The sequence below is a fragment of the Nilaparvata lugens genome, chromosome 2 (genome assembly GCF_014356525.2).
Source record: "Nilaparvata lugens isolate BPH chromosome 2, ASM1435652v1, whole genome shotgun sequence".
NCBI classification, from domain to species: Eukaryota; Metazoa; Arthropoda; class Insecta; order Hemiptera; family Delphacidae; genus Nilaparvata; species Nilaparvata lugens.
In genome coordinates, this window is record NC_052505.1 from 86,733,801 (window position 1) to 86,755,452 (window position 21,652).

The 21,652-nt window shown below is 34.7% G+C and overlaps 1 protein-coding gene across 3 annotated transcripts in view; it reads right to left on the reverse strand.

The window, feature by feature from the left end:
* Window positions 1-3,096: 3,096 nt before the first annotated feature.
* LOC111050688 (zinc finger protein 608-like) overlaps window positions 3,097-21,652 on the reverse strand; it is a 135,828-nt gene continuing 117,272 nt past the window's right edge. For all 3 annotated transcript variants that reach the window (XM_039421987.1, XM_039421988.1, XM_039421989.1), the window contains 4 exons: window positions 18,433-18,553; window positions 14,823-14,910; window positions 8,642-11,523; window positions 3,097-5,657 (listed from right to left, as the gene is read on the reverse strand). In XM_039421987.1, the coding sequence (XP_039277921.1) occupies window positions 5,545-5,657; window positions 8,642-11,523; window positions 14,823-14,910; window positions 18,433-18,553 (3,204 nt within the window). In that variant the 3' untranslated portion in view covers window positions 3,097-5,544. The remainder of the gene's footprint in view (window positions 5,658-8,641; window positions 11,524-14,822; window positions 14,911-18,432; window positions 18,554-21,652) is intronic.

The following is a 21,652-nucleotide window of genomic DNA, read 5'->3' on the forward strand; positions in this document are numbered from 1 at the left end:
TCTCTAATGATTGCCATCTTCTTTTTGAAAATCAAAAGAAAATAGAAACATATTGATGATTGCCTTGAAGATACATACTGTTTTCTATTACAATGTAACAATAATATGGGTAACTTCCAACTAGCCTAGTTGAAAAAATGAAATGATCTGTGATGAATGTCTTACATCATTACAGATTCCATGCATCACGTGAGTTCTGAGTTGGTAATTACATCTACTTCCCCGGTTACATTCTACCAGAGATGACAGAAATCAGATCACAAATGGTGATGATCTAGATGACAGAGATAATATAGTTTTTGTCATACTTACTCAATTGCAGCAGTTTTCCATGCATTAAATCAAGCCGGTAAACAGCTGTTTGCAGAACAAGAAAACATGTGATTTTCATTACAGCATACTATACCTACTGTAAAGAGATCATAATTATGTTCTCTTTACAGTCGAGTATGTTAAGTCTCTACTGAGTCCTAATAATATCTGAGTAATTAATATACTAACTCAAATATTAAAGAGCTCATTTAAGGAGTTTAAAGTTATAAGAACTCATCTGAAATCTTATAATTTAGGCCTTTATTATTTTATTTGAGCTCGAAGGGCCTGTCTGTTATGAACTAGGCGCTACGGGCTAGGTCATGTTTATAGAATGCAGTAGCTCGAGCAGCAGCAGGTAATGGTTTCATTTTTTCAGCAATATTATTCTTTCTCAGATAAGTATGACAAAAAATATTGTATATAACTTGTACGGTAACGTATTTACCGCATTTATATAATAATTCTGCCCTCAACTACGTTTCGGGCAACAATCATACTTATGCGGTAAATTATCGTTACCGGACTTGTTACGTAAAGTACTATTTCTTTACTCTATGATTCTACATTGTGCATTACACTTGGATGAAAAAAATGGAATATATCAATCATAACTTTCATTTCTAAAAATCAACAATTATTATGTTGCACTGATTAAGCACTGTGTGCTTGACGACAATTAAATATTTTTATTCTGAAATTAATAAATCAATGAATAAAAAATTGTCGATGATTTCAAGTTCTGCGGAGAGGATATCCAGGATATTCTTGAAACTGGATATCCTCTCTGCTCAACTTCAAAAAAATCGAGAAATCGCATAGATTTTTGAAGCTGAAGCTTGTCTCTCTATATTTACAAACCACCATTTTCAGCTTCTTGTCAATATCGTCATTCTACTGGACGTCACCATCTTTGAGTAGCGTCTAAATTGATTCATAATTTGAAAACATTTTAGTGCTGTAGGATACCGCACTCAGAAATGCTATCACGAGTGTTTGAATCTTGGGCAAAAAAATCCCATTTTCTTTAGTCTAGGAGAGAATCTGGAGCAATTTGACAAAATTTCACTCATTCTATAAGTAAAACTTCAACTGAGTGACTGTCAACGTTTTAGAACCGTTCCATAATGAAATAAAAACACATATATACTGTCAAAATTCTAAATTTTTATTAAAAATAAAACTGTAGAATTTTGACAATATGTGTGTGTTTTATTTCATTCTATAAGTAATCCGAATCGCATAAATAATCTGAATTTCCATTTCGTTATTTGAAGTATAGATAAGATTGAACGAGCTCGTTCAATTATCAATTTCAAGTTACGATTTCGTAGTATTGAAGCACGATCAATTCACTTCAAAATGCTTAAATACTGTTCAATCTTTGGAAGAGGTGAATAATCTTCAACGTTTGGTAGTACTGTAATTTTTTATGTTCCGGTTCTCTCGTTTTATTGATTATTTGTGCACTTAGAGAGAGAAGTAGTAGGCTACTTATCTGCATTCAGCACTTGAAGAAATAATAATTTCTGAAGTGGAGCAAAGATACGGTACCCTCACGCACAGGTAACACATAAAATGTTTCCTACAGTTATAATCAAACACAAAAATTATTTGTGTTGATTTGTATGTGCGATACTTCATTCAACAAATGTGATACCGTACCTTACTTGATTGAAGTACAGTATTTGCTCTCAATCAATCAATCTCGTTCCACATTATACAGAGCTGGACAATGGAGTATGGAGGATTTGCAGAATAACTGCTACATTACTCTCCTTTTTGAACGAAACTCAATTTTTATCTCCAGTATCTCCTTGGATGTTTCCAATTATTGATTTGATTCCCAATTATATGGTTTGATTTTGTCAATTCTTAGAATTATCATAATGACATCATCCAAGGTACCGTACATAAATGAGAAACATATTTTGAGTTACGTTTAAAAATGCGTTAGTATAGAATAAAACAATTTCAAGAATTGCATACGTTTTCTTTTGTATCAGCCATTCCAAATCCTCCATATTTTATTGCTCAACCCTGAATAACATTATATTGTTGCTAATAAGAAATTTAGTGAAATAACACTCAAGTCATTTAGATCATGATCTAAAGTGATCTCTAAACTCTAGTCTTCGACTACGACAGTAACGCCCTGACTCGGAAAGCCAATTTTGTGACTCCAGAGTTTAAATTTGCTTTCATTCTAGAACCTAGCTAAATCCCAAGCTTGGAAACCGGCCTTAGTGTCGGTTGCACAAAAGCTGGTTAAAATTTCAATCGTGATTAATTTCACGAAGAAGGCTTTTTTTTAAAAGAAGGCTTTAAAAAACGGCCGGGAAGGCTGTAAAAATCCGCGTATAGTATAAGGTAAGGTAAGGCTTCTCGTGGTTAGGCTGAGTTAGTGGTAAGGCTTCTCGATAGGTTCTCGTGAAATTAATCACGATTGAAATTTAACCGGCTTTCGTGCAACCGGGCCTAAGTTATTCAGTTCAAAGTTTTCAAACACTTGCATTTAATTCTTGTGATGTGTAAAATCACTTAAATCACGACCCATTTCATAGGTACTTCATCCGTTCTTAAAAATAAAAGATTATAAATAATGTGAAATTACTTCAAATCAATCATTCAAGCTAGAACAAATATTTTATTGCTAAAATCGACATTGAACCTTTTGAAGACTATAGAGTTTGAAACGGTAGCACAGATTGATATTACTATCATGTATTGCTAATCTGTTAGAATGAAGGGATTGGAAATAGTGTAAGTACACAAATAAAACCATTTTTTATTCCAAAACTAATATTATTATTGTATTTTGAAAGGAAAATGTCATCTTGTAAAAGTAAATTGGAATGAATTTGATCAAACACACTGCCAAGAATCAGAAAATTCTATGTACGGTACTCCATAATAGCATTACAGTACTTCACAGATTTATTGTAACAAAATCTCACCTCTAGCTATTGTAAATTACATGAATCTTCAACATTACATTCATCGAAATAGAAGCTTGAAATCTCCCTACTTTTTAGAAGGGAATTGTGGTACAAATAGTAGATCATCATATAAAAAACCAATAATTTTCATTGAATTTGTGCATTTTACAACTCGAAATCACTATATAAAACACTAAATTACACAATCAAATATACAATAATAAAAATTAATTCTAGAATATTATAATACATTTCAGTTCTTAATAGAAAAGAAATCTAAAAGATATCCATTAGATTATTACATTCTAATAAAAAATTTACAATCAAACTATAAATACAAATAACGCAAATAATAAGAAAGAAGATGGAAGTTTAGTTTGGTTTCAAGGCAAATGATGAATAAATTATATTCCAAAATACAATCTATCATTCCAGACACATCTTCCTATATTCTGTATTCGCTCAACAGAGTCTGGCCTCGTTTTTAATAAGCAGATAAGATAGTTAATATAAGAATAGCTGCAATTGCAAAATTATTGTAGTTCTTTGTTCAAACACCAAAACCTTATATTTTAACATGAGTTCTGATATGACTTTTGATATTGTCATGAGTAGTTATCCAACAATTTACCGTAAATAAAAATAGATTTGATAGATAAGTACTAATCGAGTACTAGGAGTAAAATAATAAAGTAAACCAGTCGAGGCAAAGGCCAGAGTACTAATCGAATCTTAAATAAGTCTGCTAAGTGATTCACATCACATCCCACTCTACCAAAGCGCATCAAGATAATGAACACAGCTAACAAAGGTTGATGCCCGAATATGCATCTTTAATCACAATAATGCACGTGTGATCCGTGCCTACTGGAAATTAGTCAGGTGAAACAAGGTCAAAGATACAAACTTTGACAACAATAGGTAATATAATGCACGGATAAGATAAATATACTCTAATCGATTTTCGCTTCATGACAAATAGTCCGGTATCCCACTAGAACTGGAATACCCCAATGGAGTGAAGACCTCTCACTCCTTCTACACAGTATTAAGCGATAATAGGCAGGACATAAAATAGTCCATCGACTGATGGAGAACAAACTGAGTTCCCATACAAAAATGAATGCGCCAGCTCAAGTCGCTACAATAATCCCTGACATATCTAAACATAATCTATTTTATATACACATTTTATTAAATCTGAAATTTCTTCTCTTTTAAAAATAGCATGTGAAATGATAATACAAATTTTACATATTTACAATCGCTTAGATCATTACACCATTTATCCGAAGATACAAACATGCATATAGAAACGCATGTATTCATTAACACATATACATAAATGTTCATCATATCAGTTTTATATTGATCATAACAATATACATAGATATTTCACAGCATTATTAATTACACCTTTTGAACCTTTATTTACTTAGCATATATACTAAGAGAAGAGTACATACATACAATAGAGCAGAGCCCGTGTAATCTGATATCATCTTGATTAGGCATAAGATTTACTTTGGCGAGACAATAATTATTAGAAATCTATCTAGAGAAGTTGAACATTTTTGATCGAAAAGACGGCGTTTGGAATCGCGTGCCCACCAACTCAATTCAAATTTTCATTCCACTTGCTTCACTCTCGAACGACGTTATAACGCGTCGTCCTATTACGATAATTATAATTATTAATGAGATCGATCAGGTTATCACTTGCTGTGCGCGTATGCCAACAGCAGTGGAGCCGCGCTCAGGAGTAACCAGGAGTTGAAGAACACACTCCAATAATGATTTCAACGTTTCAAACATTGGTTGAAACTTGGGATGAATAGTCATTACAGATTTCTGATATTGATTCACCACTATTTAGTGGTATTGACAACATCAACGTCTTGTTCTTTCAATTATGGAGAGATACCTCAACATACTTTCCCTTTCAATCAAATTATTAAACAAATTTTTTCCATAACAAACTGTCGAATGTTTGTAAACGATAGGATGGACAGGAAACTTCTCGAAACATATTGATGAATCTTGGGATGGACCTTTGAAACTGTTTTGTCCCTACCTGATTAAACCACAGAAGTATTTACCATTACATGATGGAACCTTCGAAACGGTTTCGTCCCTACCTTATCAAGTCACAACGGGGTAAAAGAAGTGAGTTTACCATTGCATGATGGATTTCAACAAGTAGACGAGGAACTTTGTTTCAGTGATAGATTTGACGAGGTACTTAGAGGGTTCAAACACAGATTGTCGGCATGAATTTGGCGGGCGTCGCGGTTCACTTGGAGGATGCGGTGGCCGAAGGAGAGGACTGCGGTGGATAGGGGGTCACCACGGATGCAGCTCCGACCACGGCTGCAGCTGCAGCTTGCTGACTAGCCAGGACAGCCGCTGCAACCACAAAAACACCACCATTCAGTCACATTCTGACCAGTAATGCGCGCCAACCCAAACCAAACCAGCCACTCAGTTTTCTGATCGAATACACGTATCAAACTTCTCTAACTTATGATCGTATCAATCTCTACCAAGATGTATTCTCTACAAATGCAATATACTGTATTCATAATGAGATCGAATACACGCTTCACGTATCAAACTTATGACCGTATTAATCACTCCCAAGAAGTATTCTCATCAAATACAAAGAATCTATGATCAGTTTTAGATCATTCATGAAGTCGAAATCTCGAATAGTAATGAGAAAGAGTACTAATGATTTTAGAAAATTATTGTCTCAAACCTATGTAACTTGTGAATCACAAGTTTTGATCAAATTGATCTCTTCCAAGTTGTATTTTCAAAAGATATAATAATTCCTTAATCATCTATGAACCAAAAATTTCAAACAGTTATGAAAACCCCCACAAATGATTTCAGAAAATCTTTGCAATAATTTTGCCAATACTACATTAAAAATTTTGAGATCTTCACCAATTATTTTGATGGAGTGTGGTGTTAGATTGAATCAATTAATGATAAATGGACAGTTATTGGAACTCTATTTGTAAAACTATTGTAACATTAGGCCAACATACTAATTGAAAAGCATAATTTAAATTAATTGGAGTGACTGATCGGTACAATTATAAAAAACCTTCCAATTTGTATTCATTGTTTTTATCTTGACGAAGCTTATTGCATGTTTGTATAATTTTTAATGGCTAATAAAAAATCTTATTCTTATATAGTTGATTTCAAGACCCTATTGTGACTTCCGGCTTAGGTCGGATGAAATATAATTATTATTTAGAAGCTGGATTTTTAACTTTGCTGGAGATCTATTCCTCAACCCCTTCGTTTGATATCACTACTTATAAAAGAATCGTTACTCCATTAATCAATTGGTTCATTTTTGGAGACTGAATAATGATTTATTCTAAAAACTCCGGAATCAAAGCAAACTGAAATACAGTATTTTGTTGGGCACATGAGATAGTGTGATTTTAAAAGTGGTAATATAAAGCAGTGAAATTCGATCAGAAAGTGTACAGTAAAAAAAGAATTCTCAGATATTTAAAAGAAATGAAAATATCTTCTCTCCCCAGATAATATTAAGACAAACCAAATCAGCAAAAACGCAAACAAAAAAATACGATAACTAAAATGGATGAAACTAAATAAATATTCTATCAATGGACCTAACAACTACGAAATGATAACATGCTGTAATCAGAATGAAGTACTTAGTTCAAGTACTTCATAGAAAAATAGCATAGTATTCTACATTATATAACTGCAATCAAGAAAATTTCAAAGAACGTTGATTACTCATTGAGATGATACACATTTTCTGATTCTTTTTCAAATAAATTGATCGCAGCTTTCATTCTGAAAATAACCTAGGTCTTTTCTACTTCAAAGAACCGAGTTCAATTGGAATGAAAATTTGAATTGATCTTGAGGAAAAATGGCATTGAAATATTTCAATTTTATAAATACCGTATATTATTTATCAAAATAGAGAGCAGCATAACCAGAGAACAGCATCAATGATTCATATCAGATTGCCAAGCTACACCAATGTTACATTTATAATGGAAATATTTTTTTATACATTTTCTAGACACTTATCTATGATTCATCTATAAGTTACACGATCTAATACGAATGAAACATCACATTACAATGGGGACTAAAAACTAGATAGAACAAATTCAGATAATTGAATAAAATTTGTTCTTTAAATTAACGAAGTTATTGGATATTATTTGTTAATTAAACCTTCATTCTAGCAATGAGATCATGAATTAAACTTAAAATTGGGTAAATTATTTTTTTACATTTTCTTATAATTAATTAAGGCAAAAGGCTTTCAGAACTTGAATAACCACAAATCATTTTGCTTATATCATGTGGATTTAAAAAAAATGCATTATTGCTTTGTTAAAGTAATAATTGCTTAATAGCAGATTACTATTAAATCCATCATAGAATAATATTACAAGTGAAACATATTCATTGAGCGGATTTAAAACTTACAGATGATAAATTGATGTTATCTTTAAATGGAATCATTTTTCAAATCGATAACCTAATAACTTATTTACAAGAGACAATGATTTCTGTATAGAAACCAAATGGAACATTTTTACTCCATAAATAACGAATTTGATTATGTGTGGATAAAGACTTGAAAACTACTGAGTTTATCCTCAGCATGCTACATACCACTAATGTTAAGAGAAACAATAAAAATTATTAAAAAAAATTATCCATAATTTGACATGATCATCATCATGATAACAGTCAATTATTAGTAGCTTCAATGGCAAATACACTATTTTGGGGTATAGACTACAGTTACAGACCTTATAAATGACTTGAGTTTATCCTCAACATGTGGGTATCCTCATACGAATGTGGGTAGAAAAAATAAACTGATTATCCAAATTTTGACATGATCATCATGATAAAAGTCAACTCTTAGTTAATGGAAGCTTAAATGACAAATTGAATAAGTTATTGCATAAAATCCACATGACATAATAGCAAACTTATCAATGAACTTGAAAACAAAAAACAACACAATCGATAACAATTTGGAATGAATAAACGAGCGAGTTGTACAAGGAGGGAAAGCGCAAGGGAGTCTGCTGGACGACCAGTCAACACACACACAGAATGTTTGCAGTAGATTACACAAATACTGTAATGCCGTAGTTATCACAGACTTGCCTAAACCTAATTATTCTGTTTTATCATGAAGCACAAAAGAACAATAATTTCTTATTCTGTTTCATCATGAAGCACAAAAGAACCTCAATCACTTATTCTGTTTTATCATCAACAATAATTTTGAGGCGCGTAACAATAATAATTTTTGGTAACAGTGTATGACTGGCTTGATGTGAAGGCTTCTCAGAGCGGCTTACCTCCATAGGGAGCCGGATAGTTTCCGGCTAGGATCGGGTATCCGAGGCCGACATGCGTGTGGTGGTGCGTGTGCACGTGACGCTGCGGTGGAGGAGACGAAGACCGATTGTCCTTCTCACCGCCCCCGGACTGTTGCTGCTGCTGTTGCTGTTTGCCGCCCCCCGCCTGTTGGCCACCTCCCTGAGAGGCGGGCGGACCCTGCTCCCTGCCGCCTCCCTGTGCCACACCGCCACCAGGCCCCTGGCTCCCCGGCTGGCCCCCGGCCGAGGGCGACGCACTGGCCGACACCGTCTTGGGCGTGGGCGACTTCATGGCTCGCTCCTGCAGCTCGTGGATCTTGTGCGACGAGTAGTACTGGTTGGCGTGATGCTGCAGCAGGTCGAGCGCCTTGGGCGCGCCCGCCGGTGGCCGCGACAGATCCTCGGGCGCGTGGTAGCGCGGGATCTGCGCGTGCAGCTGCGGATGCAGGTAGGGACTGTTCGGGTAGGGACTTGGCACCAGCATCGGGTTCATGCCCCTGTAGACAGCGTGGCCGGAGGGGTCGAACGGTATTGCACCGTAGTAGGGCGACTGCATGTGTCCCGGATGGATGTAGGCATAGGAGGAAGTGGGAGGCGGTGGCGGACCTTGAGTCTCCATCGTTGGCTTCACTCCTTCCTGCTTCACCTTCTCCTCCTTCTTGTCTTCCTGCACATGCTTGTCCTTATGCTTGGGACTTGGTGCGGACATGTTCTGCTTCGACTGCAGAGGAGGTGGAGTGGCCTTGAGAGGTGCTTCAGGGGCACCTCCGCCATGCTGCTGCTCTTTCCTCCTCTGCTCAGCATTGTTGAACACGTAGTACCTCCTCAAATCCTCTTGCTGTTGCTGTTGGTGTTGTTGCTGAGCTTGCAAATGTTGTTGCTGCTGTTGATGCTGCTGGTGCTGCTGTTGTTGTTGCTGCTGCTGTTGTTGAGACTGTACCTGTTGTTGGGCGTGCTGATGTTGCTGGTGCTGTTGTTGTTGTTGTCGAGAATACAGGTAAGCTGGACTCATCTGATTCTTGATCTCTATGCTTTCTTTTATTATTTGATGATTTTCGTTTTGGTGTTTATCTTTTACTCCGGGTTCAGTCTTAACTTTGTTGGGATTTGGTATGTGGATGGGTGGCTGATTGCCGTTGTGACTCTGCTTGCTGACATCGATTGGCCCAGGACTCTTCTCGTCCTTGCCGCCCTTGTCGTCCGTCGTCATCATGGCTACTGGGTAGCCAGCTTCCAGATTGTACGGGTATCCAGGAACATAGCCATAGGGATAGTAATGTTGTGGCAACAATTTCTGTTGATAATCGTTGTTTGTTGGTCCACTAACTTCTTTCTTATCTTTGTCTGTACAAGTCTTATTTTCTAATGATAATTCTTTGGGCTTATTATCAGTGACTGAAGGGACCAGATAGGGAGGCTGGCCGTAGTAAGGATACATTCCATAGTGCGGCGACTGTCCTGGTCCGACTTCCACCTTCTTCTCGCCAGTAGCAGGCTTCGATTTGTTGACCTCAACTTCACTCTCCAACAGAGGAGCAGCGTCGTCGGATATGTCCGAGTAAGCCGGCGACTGCACCTCTTCTCGACCGCCAGTTTCAAGGCCAAGGGGAGGTGGGTCCAAGGGGTGAGGGTGCGGACTTCCTGCCGGTGATTTCCGCATCTTTTTCTTGTGGCCGACTGGTTTAACAGCAACCTTCTTGTCCTCGGGCATCAGTGCAGAGGCAGGTTTGACCTTGAACTGGGGCACTTTGGCTGCCGCTTGAGGGACAGGTTGTGGCTGCATGAGATGCTGGCCCTGTTGAGTGGGAACCAGGAGGCCGGTTGGTGGCTGCTGCATGGGCTGCTGCACCATGGCTTGCTGCGGCTGCTGAGGTGGCATTTGAGGAGGTGCCGGCTGCGGCTGGAGCAGCGGAGTGACGAGGTTTGTCGGCTGCTGCTGCTGCTGTTGTTGTGGCTGCAGCTGAGGAGGTTGAGGAGTGACGGAGGATGTCTGCATTTGCGGCGGCGACTGCGCCGTTGTCGGCGGCGTGACCGATGCAGCTCTCGAGACAACTGTTGGCACAGCAGGTACATTGAGAAGTGGTTGTTCTTCCTGGGCGGCAAACCTTAGCACACCTGGTTTCACAAGGGATTTGTCAGCGACAGGTAAACTGGGCACTGGCAATTGAGGTGAAGGCAAAGGTGCAGTCTGATCAGTCTCTAAAGTGTTCACAGCAGGTTGTACCACAACAGGATCTATCGAAGGAGGTTCTGCATTTTCACTGGGAGCCAACTCCTCTTTCTTTGTTTGAGATACAGGACTAGGCGCTTCTTCGGCCTCGGACGTGCTGGCAGACTCTTTGGCCTCCTCGTCGTCGGCCGATCCGTGGGCGTGTGACTGGTGGTACTTGAGACCGTTCATGTGTTTGTACTTTTTACAACAGTTGGGTTCGGGGCACTCGAAGAGGATGGGCGATGCAGGCGGACTGCAGATGGGGGCGCTTGTGACGGTGACCGTTGCCGGGCCACTGGCCACAGTTGTCACCGTGCTCGGCGCAGGCGCAGTGGGCGCACTCGTGGTTGGCACAGTGGACTTTGTCTTCTTGTTGGGCGCTTCCTCCTCTGGCGCTTTCGGCTTGCGCTTGTTGGGAGGGGTGGCCTCCACCTTGGGAGGGGTGAACGGCGTCGGCGAAGACGGCCCTCGACCGCGACCCTTGACGCCGCCATTGTTATTGCTTCGCAGCTTACTATGTACAGACGACCTCGTTTCGGTGAAGTTGCTCAAATCGTTCGTTGGATTTGTACTTGTGGCTCCACGTCCTCGTTTGCCCCGTCCTTTCGGGGTGCGAGCATCCAAATCACTAGTCGGTGAATCACAGAATCTGAAAAACAGAAAGTTTCATTCATTAGTCAGTTCAATGTAATCATTTACTAACAAAAGTTTTATCTCTTCTACTCAAGAGAGCAACATGTCAAGACATGTCAAATGAAATTTCCCGATTTATTTTAAACTGTAAGCATTCGTCGGAAGGGAAGCATTCATGTTATTTATGATGAATGCTGACATTGTATTGTATCACACTAAATTTGTGAAGTATCCATAAATGCATTAGTCTTGAATTTTTTTCATCTGTCTATTATTATCTTGAAAATGAACGCAAAGTAATCAAACTTCCCTATTTTGTAGATATTTAAAATAATCCTATACTATTAAACGAGCAATTTCTGTTTATATGTTTAGATTTTTATATGTATGTGGAAACATGTTTACTTCAGAAAGTTCAAAATAGTAACTACATGCTGTTAGTGATACATAGTATATTAACAATTATTGCAGCAAACATAGTATTATCATTCTAAATCGAATTCATAGTGTATCTATTAATTTGTAATTGATGATGTGTTTGTTTTTTGAAGTGTGAATAAATTGTTATTTTGATGAGTGATAGTAGCTTAACCTAGATTTTGATTTGGACGGTAGTATAAATTTGAAAAGGGACAGTTTTGGGCACAAGCTTGTTGTGCCTCCTCATATAATTGTACGACTGAAAAAATGATTAAATAAATATAAACTATAAATTCAATCTTTCGTTACAAATTTTCTATGCTTTTACACTCCAGAGCAAAGCTCGGTCCCCCGATATTTTGCAATAATGTATAACAGCAACATAATATTATTCATAAAAGTTGGTTTATGCCATAGAGGAGAGATAGCATAAGCTATGCTACAGCTTATGATAATTTTATTATGCTATAGCTTTGCATAGCTTAGTCTCTATGCTATAGCTTATTATATCTTTTCTCTATTGTTATGCCCACTAATGGCTCACTGCTAATCCCGTTTACGCATATTTCTGGATTAAACGCCTAAATTTGGGCGTTTATTTTACTACTAAATACAACGTTCACTGGCTACATATGGAATCAGCATACGGATCTACGGGCTTAATTCGAGATTAAAACTTTAAAGGATAGAGGTAGTTGAAAAAAAACATTTCCATAACGGTACTACCCTCAGACAACTTTACAAATAATATTCTCAAAAAGTAGTTCAATTATGATCTCTATCCAACATATTTCAGGATATGCTTGGTATGAGTAGTGACGAAAATCCAAGAATGAATCAATCCTCTGTCATTCTGTAAATATTTTATGTAAAAAGATGGGCCAAGTGCTACATTTGAACCATTCATAAATAATTAATTATGGATGAATAAATCATTCAAATTGTTTGAATTAGATTATATAATTCTAAATAATTCATAATTAAACAAAAGCTGAGAGTCATGAGAAATATGAAGCATAAGATGATTGATGTGATCATCAAGTCATGACAGATAACACCGACATGGAAAGTGAAAAATATTTTAGGAAAAAATCTATTGTCAAGTGTTCATCTATCCCCAAATGCAGTATAACGAAATCACCTGATAAATTGTAAATTGAAGTCCAAAAACCAGATCATAAATACAAGTTGAAATTAACCATGAGAAATGCATCACTTCATTATTTTATGATAGTGTAAGAAGAATTGAGAAATTGCATTCTACTTTTCAGGCTGAGAAATAATTCTGCAGTTCACAAAAAGTAGTAATAAATTATTGTGAGAAGCTATTATTAATCGAAAATCCCAATTAAATGCTGTAAATCACCCCGAAGACTTCTGCTACTGCAAATATCGACAACAGGGTAAACAGCTAGATGGAAATTCGATGAGCGCTACTATACAAAAATTATTTGTCAGCCCAGGAATTTGTGTAGTAGTAATTTTTGTATAGTAGCGCTCATGGAATTTCCATCTAGCTGTTTACCCTGTTGTCAATATTTGTAGTAGCAGAAGTATTGGGGTGATTTAAAGCATTTAATTGGGATTTTCGTTCAATAATAGTTATTCATTAATTAGCATTTGAGCAAATGCACTTCCAATTTATTTCCATCTGTATTGTAAAAAGGATTGAAAACACCATCATTTTACATAAAGTAAGTCACAAATAAACATTATAATAAATTACCTTGGCGGCGCCCAATCATGCCTCGTACAGTCTAATAAGGTGCCAACATAAGTCTTCCCTCTCCATGTTACATTAACAACAAGTACACCTGCAAAAATATATTAAATTACATTAAAATCATCATAAATCAACAAGATATTGATATTGAAGCGATGCAATCAGGATAAATAGTATTTTGCAATAATATTTAACAGCAACATACTATTATTCATAAAAGTTGGTTTATGCCATAGAGAAGAGATAGCATAAGCTATGCTACAGCTTATGCTATCTTTTCTCTATTCTACAGCTTATGATAATTATATTACCTCTATGCTATAGCTTATGATATCTTTTCTCTATTGTTATGCTCACTAATGGCTCACTGCTAATCCCGTTCACGCATATTTCTGGTTTAAACGCCTAAATTTGGGCGGTTACTTTTGAGCCAGTTAATACAACGTTCACTGGCTACATATGGAATCAGCATACGTATCAACGGGCTTAATCCGAGATAAAAATATTTGTTGTTCCTTCCTAATCATATTTATATAATTTGTGATTCTTTCCACGGATAAATGAATAAAACTTTGAAGGATAGAGGTAGTATATGCTTGGTACGGGTAGTGACAAAAATCCAAGAATGAATCATAGCAATCCTCTGTCATTCAGTAAATATTTATATGAAAAGATGGGCCTAGTGCTAAATTTGAACCATTCATAAATAACTACTTATGGATGGATAAATCATTCAGATTGTTTGGATTAAATTATATATATAAAGCCAAATAAATAATAATCATACAAAAGCTGAGAATCATGAGAAATATGAAGCATAAGATGATCATCAAGTCATGACAGATAACAACGACATGGAAAGTGAAAAATATTTTATGAAAAAATCCATTGTCAAGTCCTCATCTATCCCCAAATGCAGTACAACGGAATCACCTGATAAAATGTAAATTGATGTCCAAAAACCAGGTTAAGATGACAAATACAAGATGAAATCAACCATGAGAAATACATCACTTCATTATTTTATGAGTACCTAATTGAGAAATTGCATTCTATTTTTCAGGCTGAAAAATAATTCTGCAGTTCTCAAAAAAGTAGTGATTCATTTTTTTTAAATACCATCATTTTACATAAAGTAAGTTACAAATAAACATTAGAATAAATTTAATTACCTTGGCGGCGCCCAATCATGCCTCGTACAGTCTAATAAGGTGCCAACATAAGTCTTCCCTCTCCATGTTACATTAACAACAAGTACACCTGCAAAAATGAATTAAATTACATTAAAATCATCATCATAAATCAACAAGATATTGATATTTAAAGTTATGCAATTAGGATGATTACGTAATTTGAATTAGTTGGTAGAAAACTTAAACTTTATATGAATTTATTATCGCCTGAGTGAATATAGATTGATAATAGAATTTCAGTCACATAAAAATAACTGAGTGATATAGCATTTTACCTCACAACATTGAAAAATTGCATTGTATTCTATTTTTCTCATTCTATATTGTCACTCTCACTGGAATAGATAAGAAAAGGTACAGTCTAATAATTTTTATGCTTATAAATTTTCAGATCATTGCTCAATAGTCTCAATTATAGCAATATAAATAATACTTATTATAAAGTTAAAATTTGTCAAAAGATAAGTGGAGCTGCTTGATTAATTCAGACTTGTAATAAACTCATATTTTTTGCAAATTGGTTTGTATTTTCAGATTGATTTCTACATGGATGCAGGTTTGATGCCTAGTGAGATCGGACTCCCCATCTTTGAAAAATATCTTTGAAAAAGAGCAAATATGACACACATCTACTAGTTCAATTTCAAACTCTACTATAGTGAGGTACACGTTATAATGGCAGTGGAGAAAGATGGGAGAAAAAACGTTGCCGATCCTATGTTTTGTCTATGCCTTCTATAGATGGTAGCTAATACAGGTTTATTGGTGTAATATTAACGGTTCATTCTCGTTTAAAATAATCAATTATATTTTATTAAGCAAGAAATTATATTTTTTAATAATTTCATAATGCATTTTCATAATTAAGATGAAATATTTTTTGATTAATTATCAATTCTACATTGTTAGAAGACGATCTGGAGCAGAGCAAAGCAAGAAAGAGATAGCGTTATCCGCTTTGTTGAATGATAAACAAGGATAGCAATACCATTGCTAACCAAACCCCTTCCATTATAACGTAGACCTCACTATAGTAAACAATAGATATATTGATTCAATTTTTCTCATTTTATGTTGCCGGTTAACGTCAGCAATAAATTGTAGATACTAAATTATACACAAGAGTACCACATTATCACCTTCCCAATTGCTCAAAAAATAAATTGTAATCTTCAATAAAAACGCCTTCTTATAATAAACATTACAAACAGAAATCAACTTGGAATAAGCTATCTTCCCTCACTAATCTATTGATCGAAATGTCTAAAAGTTGTTCAACCGATGCGATCAAGTATCAAATATTTTAACAGAATAAATTTATCTAAATCTTATCCAATGTCCAAGTTACATATTATACCAAAGATTAGAAAAACAGATAGTATTCTGGATAATATATATGTAATTTCTTTCCAAAATAAAACTACCGTCATTCAGAATTTAGATGCAGTTTGTTTTAATGCTGCTATCGATGTAGATCTATTATACAGTGATATAATTTGGGATATTTCTCTAACTGCTCACACAAAAATATAATTATTAACAGCCTAATTAAAAAGGAGAGAAATGAATCCTGGTTGTTACATATCACCATAGACCACAGTCATATTCCTGTATGCTTATTTCATGATATTACTCAATGTAGGTACCTAGAATACATGGCATGTATTGTATTATGATGGTAATATATTATTATATAATACATTGTATTCTATTTACATTGATATTATCGATCCCTTTAAAATTTCCAGTTTGCTACGGATTGATAATGGTATCATTATGATTACCATATCTTTATGATTATTGTAATCTCAATCTCTAATAAACTATATTTATCTGTAGTTTGTGATTCAAATCAATTAGAATAATAAAGAGATTACACAGAAACGCATATCTTGTCATTTCTATTAATAACTGACTGTCAACTGAGTGACAAGTGACAAGCCTTTCAACTTGGTATAGCTATCTTCCACAATCTAGCCTTCATTACAACACAGGTACACATTTCTACAACTTCAAATAACAGTATTTACCATTATATTAATTGATTTAATCAATATGAGGATTCCACTGTACTTGATTGCAAAATCGGATTCCTCTTCTTGGGATTTGAGATTTGATATTGTTGAATTGATTGACAATCAGATCAACAATATCGAACTATATATCGATTTTGACAATTTCAGCTACTTTTTTCAATTCAAGAAGCTGTTGATGAAATTAAATTATTAGTACAGTTATAAAAAAGTATTCTCATTTTATGTGGATATCTCCCACACTATCTACAGAGAACTAAATTTTTAGCTCTCAAGTTGAAATGAGTTCAAAGTTAGACAACTTGAACGAGTTCTTTGAACTCTTGAAATCATACTTGACAGGATCTTTTCTGTAGAATGTATTTCTCATCTAAAAGTTCTTTGGATTACGTACAGAATTTTCCAAGATATTAGAAATATTTTTGATATTTGAAAGAACATAATTATTCTTTCGAATGATAGAATTTTGCAAGATAATCGGATGGTAGGCAAAATATTCTGATTTCATATCAGATTTCATATTCTGAAAACACATTTTTTGTACATTTTTTCTCAACAAATCAATTGATTTTATTAATTATTTACAGATGATGTCCTACGAAAGGTGTAACAGCCGAATACCATAGATTCTACAAGGAATTTTCAACAAAAAATGCCCAATAAACATTCCTTAGTGGATTCAAGATGAATCGATTTTTCGATATTTTATATAAACGTCGATAACTAGAAAGGTATCAGTCAAAATTTCATTCTAAGGATATGGTTGGAAAGAGGACAAAATGGAAGGTGCAACAGCTGATAGATTACACAAGAAACCATAGATTCTACATGAAAATTGCAACAAAAAATGTCTTGTATCGATCTTAGTTTTCAAGATATATCGATTTTCCGATATTTTTGGAAAACGTCGATAACTAGAAAACTATTAGTCAAAATCCAATTCTAAGGATTTGGTTGAAAAGGGGAAGAAATTTCCGATAGAATTCTTATAATTTGTACCTTTGTTTGATATTTTTGAAATTTCAATGAGCGTTCAATGTTGAAAAAAGTACATTCGTCGAGTTCAAAGCCAAATTAGAAACAGTTTAACTCTCATAAAAAGTTCTAGAATGTCAAACAAAGGAACAAACATATTGTAAGATTACTATTAAATTTTGTAAAACTTTAAAGTGAAAAAACACCCACATTGTTTGATGTGGCGACGTCCGTTTCGTGCTGGTATTGTACATTTTCATGCCAAACAGAAATTCTGTTTGGAAATTCAAATATATTATAAGAAAATACATATTATAAGAATTCCATCGAAAACTTCTTCCTCTTTTCAACCAAATCCACAGAATTTGATTTTGACTGATAGTTTTCAAAAATATCGAAAAATGTTTATATCTCGAAAACAAAGGACGGTACAATAAATTTTTACGAGACATTTTTGTTGCAAATTTCATGTAGAATCTATGGTCTCTATCAGCTGTTGCACCTTCTATGGTCTTCGGCTGTTATACCTTTCGTAGGACACTCTCTATATTGATAGAAAACATAAATTTGGTGGTACGTACCCTCAGTCTCGTGCCAAACAATGCCCTCCAACGTCACACTGGTACCCGGCTCACACGGCCCAAGGCAGTCAGGCTCCGTGATTGTGCCCACACTCGTACCCACGCAAACCTCCACCATCTCCTGCACAACAACAAATCACAGTACACAATTAATTATTTATTCGAAACAAACATAAAAAGGCTCACAGACAAATTCCAGTATGATAAAAATAATATCGCAATTCAATATTCACAACGATTATAAACATAAACTATTTATAAACATGAAGTAACGTTTAGTAATAATTATTAATTCATTAGCATTTGAATAAATGCAATATCTCAGTAATTTCCATCTGTAAATATTATTTCTTGAATATTATTAAGTACAGATTATTTCTGTCATCTCTGGTATAGATGATAAGATTATAAGAGAACTATATTCGAGTAGTGAAGGGGTATAGTATGAAAAATATGTATATACAAAAAGAAGAAAGGTTGAAAAGAGAAAAAGAGTTTATAGCAAATACATCATCATACATTATTATTTGCAACATAACGATTATACAGAAACAATACAAGATATATATCATTCCCTACACATTAGTATCATACATTATTTGCACCAGAGCGGTCATAGAGTAACGAGAAGATACAAGTAACAAGATAACATATGATAACGATCATAGAGTAACAGATATTAGTAACATTATAAGATATATCATCCCCTACACATCAGTATCATTGAAAATGGTCATTGTTGATAAAACAAAATTTACTGTAGTTGAAGTCACACATATTAAAAATTAATATTAAATTATTATAGAGAATGGCGCAGATAAACGGGAAATTTTGAATTTTACAAATCATTATTGTTACAATAAAGAACATAGAGTAACAAAATAAGATGTATCATCCTCTTCACATCAGTATCATTGAAAATAGTCATTGTTCATGGAACAATTTTTGCTCTAGTTGAAGGGACAAATTTTTAAAATACTACCAAGTTATACAGAATGGCGCAGAAAAAATGGAAATTTTGAACTTTACAATCATTATTGGTGCCATAAAGATGATAGAGCAACAAAATAGGATGTATCATCCTCTTCACATCAATATCATTGAAAATAGTCATTGTTCATGGAACAATTTTTGCTCTAGTTGAAGGGACAAATGTTTAAAAAAATACTAAGAGTATACAGAATTTTGTAGAAAAAGCGGAAATATCTCAATTTTTTTTATAGCTCTACAGCCCATTATGGGCTTTGGCCTCCTCCACAACATTCCTCCATATCTTGAAAATTGCAAATCATTATTGGTACCATAAAATATTATAGAGTAACACTAACAATCATAATTTGTCAAACAATTTTTATAAAATTCTCCACAGCTATTGTAACCAGTCTGATGAGTTATCACTAAATGGCAATGCATTCACACCAATTAAGCAAAATTTCGAACAGCTACCGACAAAACAGAACTGCTAACTGTTACGTTCGAAGTTTTCCTGTTAAGGTGCGTACATACTTAGCGACACCAACACACGAATTTCGCTTTCCATCAACTGACGCCACGCTTACTATAGGTATCTGTATCTATTTTGTTCAAATAGGCTACATATACATAACATCAGCTAATGGAAAGTGAAATGCGCGTGTTCGTGGTGCACAAGTCTGTACGCACCTTCAGTTTTCCCTGCGCCATCCTGTATGCTGCACTGAGAAGTGAAATATTTAAAATCAGAACAATAACCCATTGACCATACCACTTTTATAGCAAAACTTTTCTTGCAGATATTAACGATTGATAGCAATCAATCGCAAGTTGAAAGGAATCTATTTTGTACACAATACACATATGCATACTAAAATATTGGTGTTGTTTACCATGACGAAACATTTAAGCTGCGAACACCAAAGTTATTAAGAAAATGTTTACTTAATCTTTATAGATTCTATTACATTGAACATAGCTTATCATACACATGATGAACATTATGTGTTTGTCAAGTTCCGTTCAATCTAATAGAATCTATAAGGATTAAGTTATTAACATTTTGTTAATAACTTTGGTGTGAACGCAGCTTTAGTAATGACTCTGTTGTAGTTAAGACAGTCTGTTTCAAAACAGAAACACAGTGTCTAAAGAAACAGTGTTTTTTTTAGAAACACAGTGTCTAAACTGAAACATTTAGAAACACAGTGTCTAAACTGGAACATTTAGAAACAGTGTCTAAACTGAAACATTTAGAAACACAGTGTCTAAACTGAAACATTTAGAAACACAGTGTCTAAACTGAAACAGAGTGATTATGAAATGTACAATGTATTAAGAATAGCTTTACTGACAAATATCAGTTATAGAATGTATTAAACAAGATTAAGAAAAGTAAATCACTGACTACTGAGTTGAATCGATACTGTACTGCAGCAATCGCTGCAAATCTAGATAAAATTCTAGGTACCAATATACTGTGCTACGATAAGATAAAATTGCAGATAACAATAAAAACCACAAAATTTCAAAATAAGTTTAGTTCAGCCCCATTATGAATCAGATTCCACCAACCTTCAACAATTCAATAAACACAATAACTTGAAATTCAACAGGGTTTGAATGCACAAAACCTTAAAGCTTATACACTAAATTCGCGATTCAATGAAATTATGATGTTACACATTGACTCTTCATCAATGAACTATTGCGATGTAATATTGTTCCGTAGTAAAAAGGGGAATCAACGTGGGAAATACCATGAATCCTAGTCATAATTCCACTCACTCACGTAATGATAATCTGTCAACAGTAGAAGATGAATCATCAACAAAAACAAACATTATGGAAAGATAAATTCATTGAGAATTCTTGAAATTTTATCTACGGTGCTACTATCCAATAGTATACTGTATAAACAATCAAAATGAATAATCAGTCTAGAATAAATAAACAAGCCTTCTCTACTCAATTCCTATATTGTCTGAGAGTACAGATTGATACAGTCGATGAATCATCAATTATGTTGATTATACGTTTTGGTTAATTGTAATCTTATCCTATTATATTAAGCGAGCAATTTCTGTATATTAATATCTGGTTATTTATGTTCAACGGATCTCGATAACGGCTCTAACGATTTTCACGAAATTTGGAACATAGTTGGTTTATGATATAAAAATTCGATTGCACTAGGTCTCATTCTTTGGAAAACTCGCTGAACGACATTAAAATGATATATTCATCC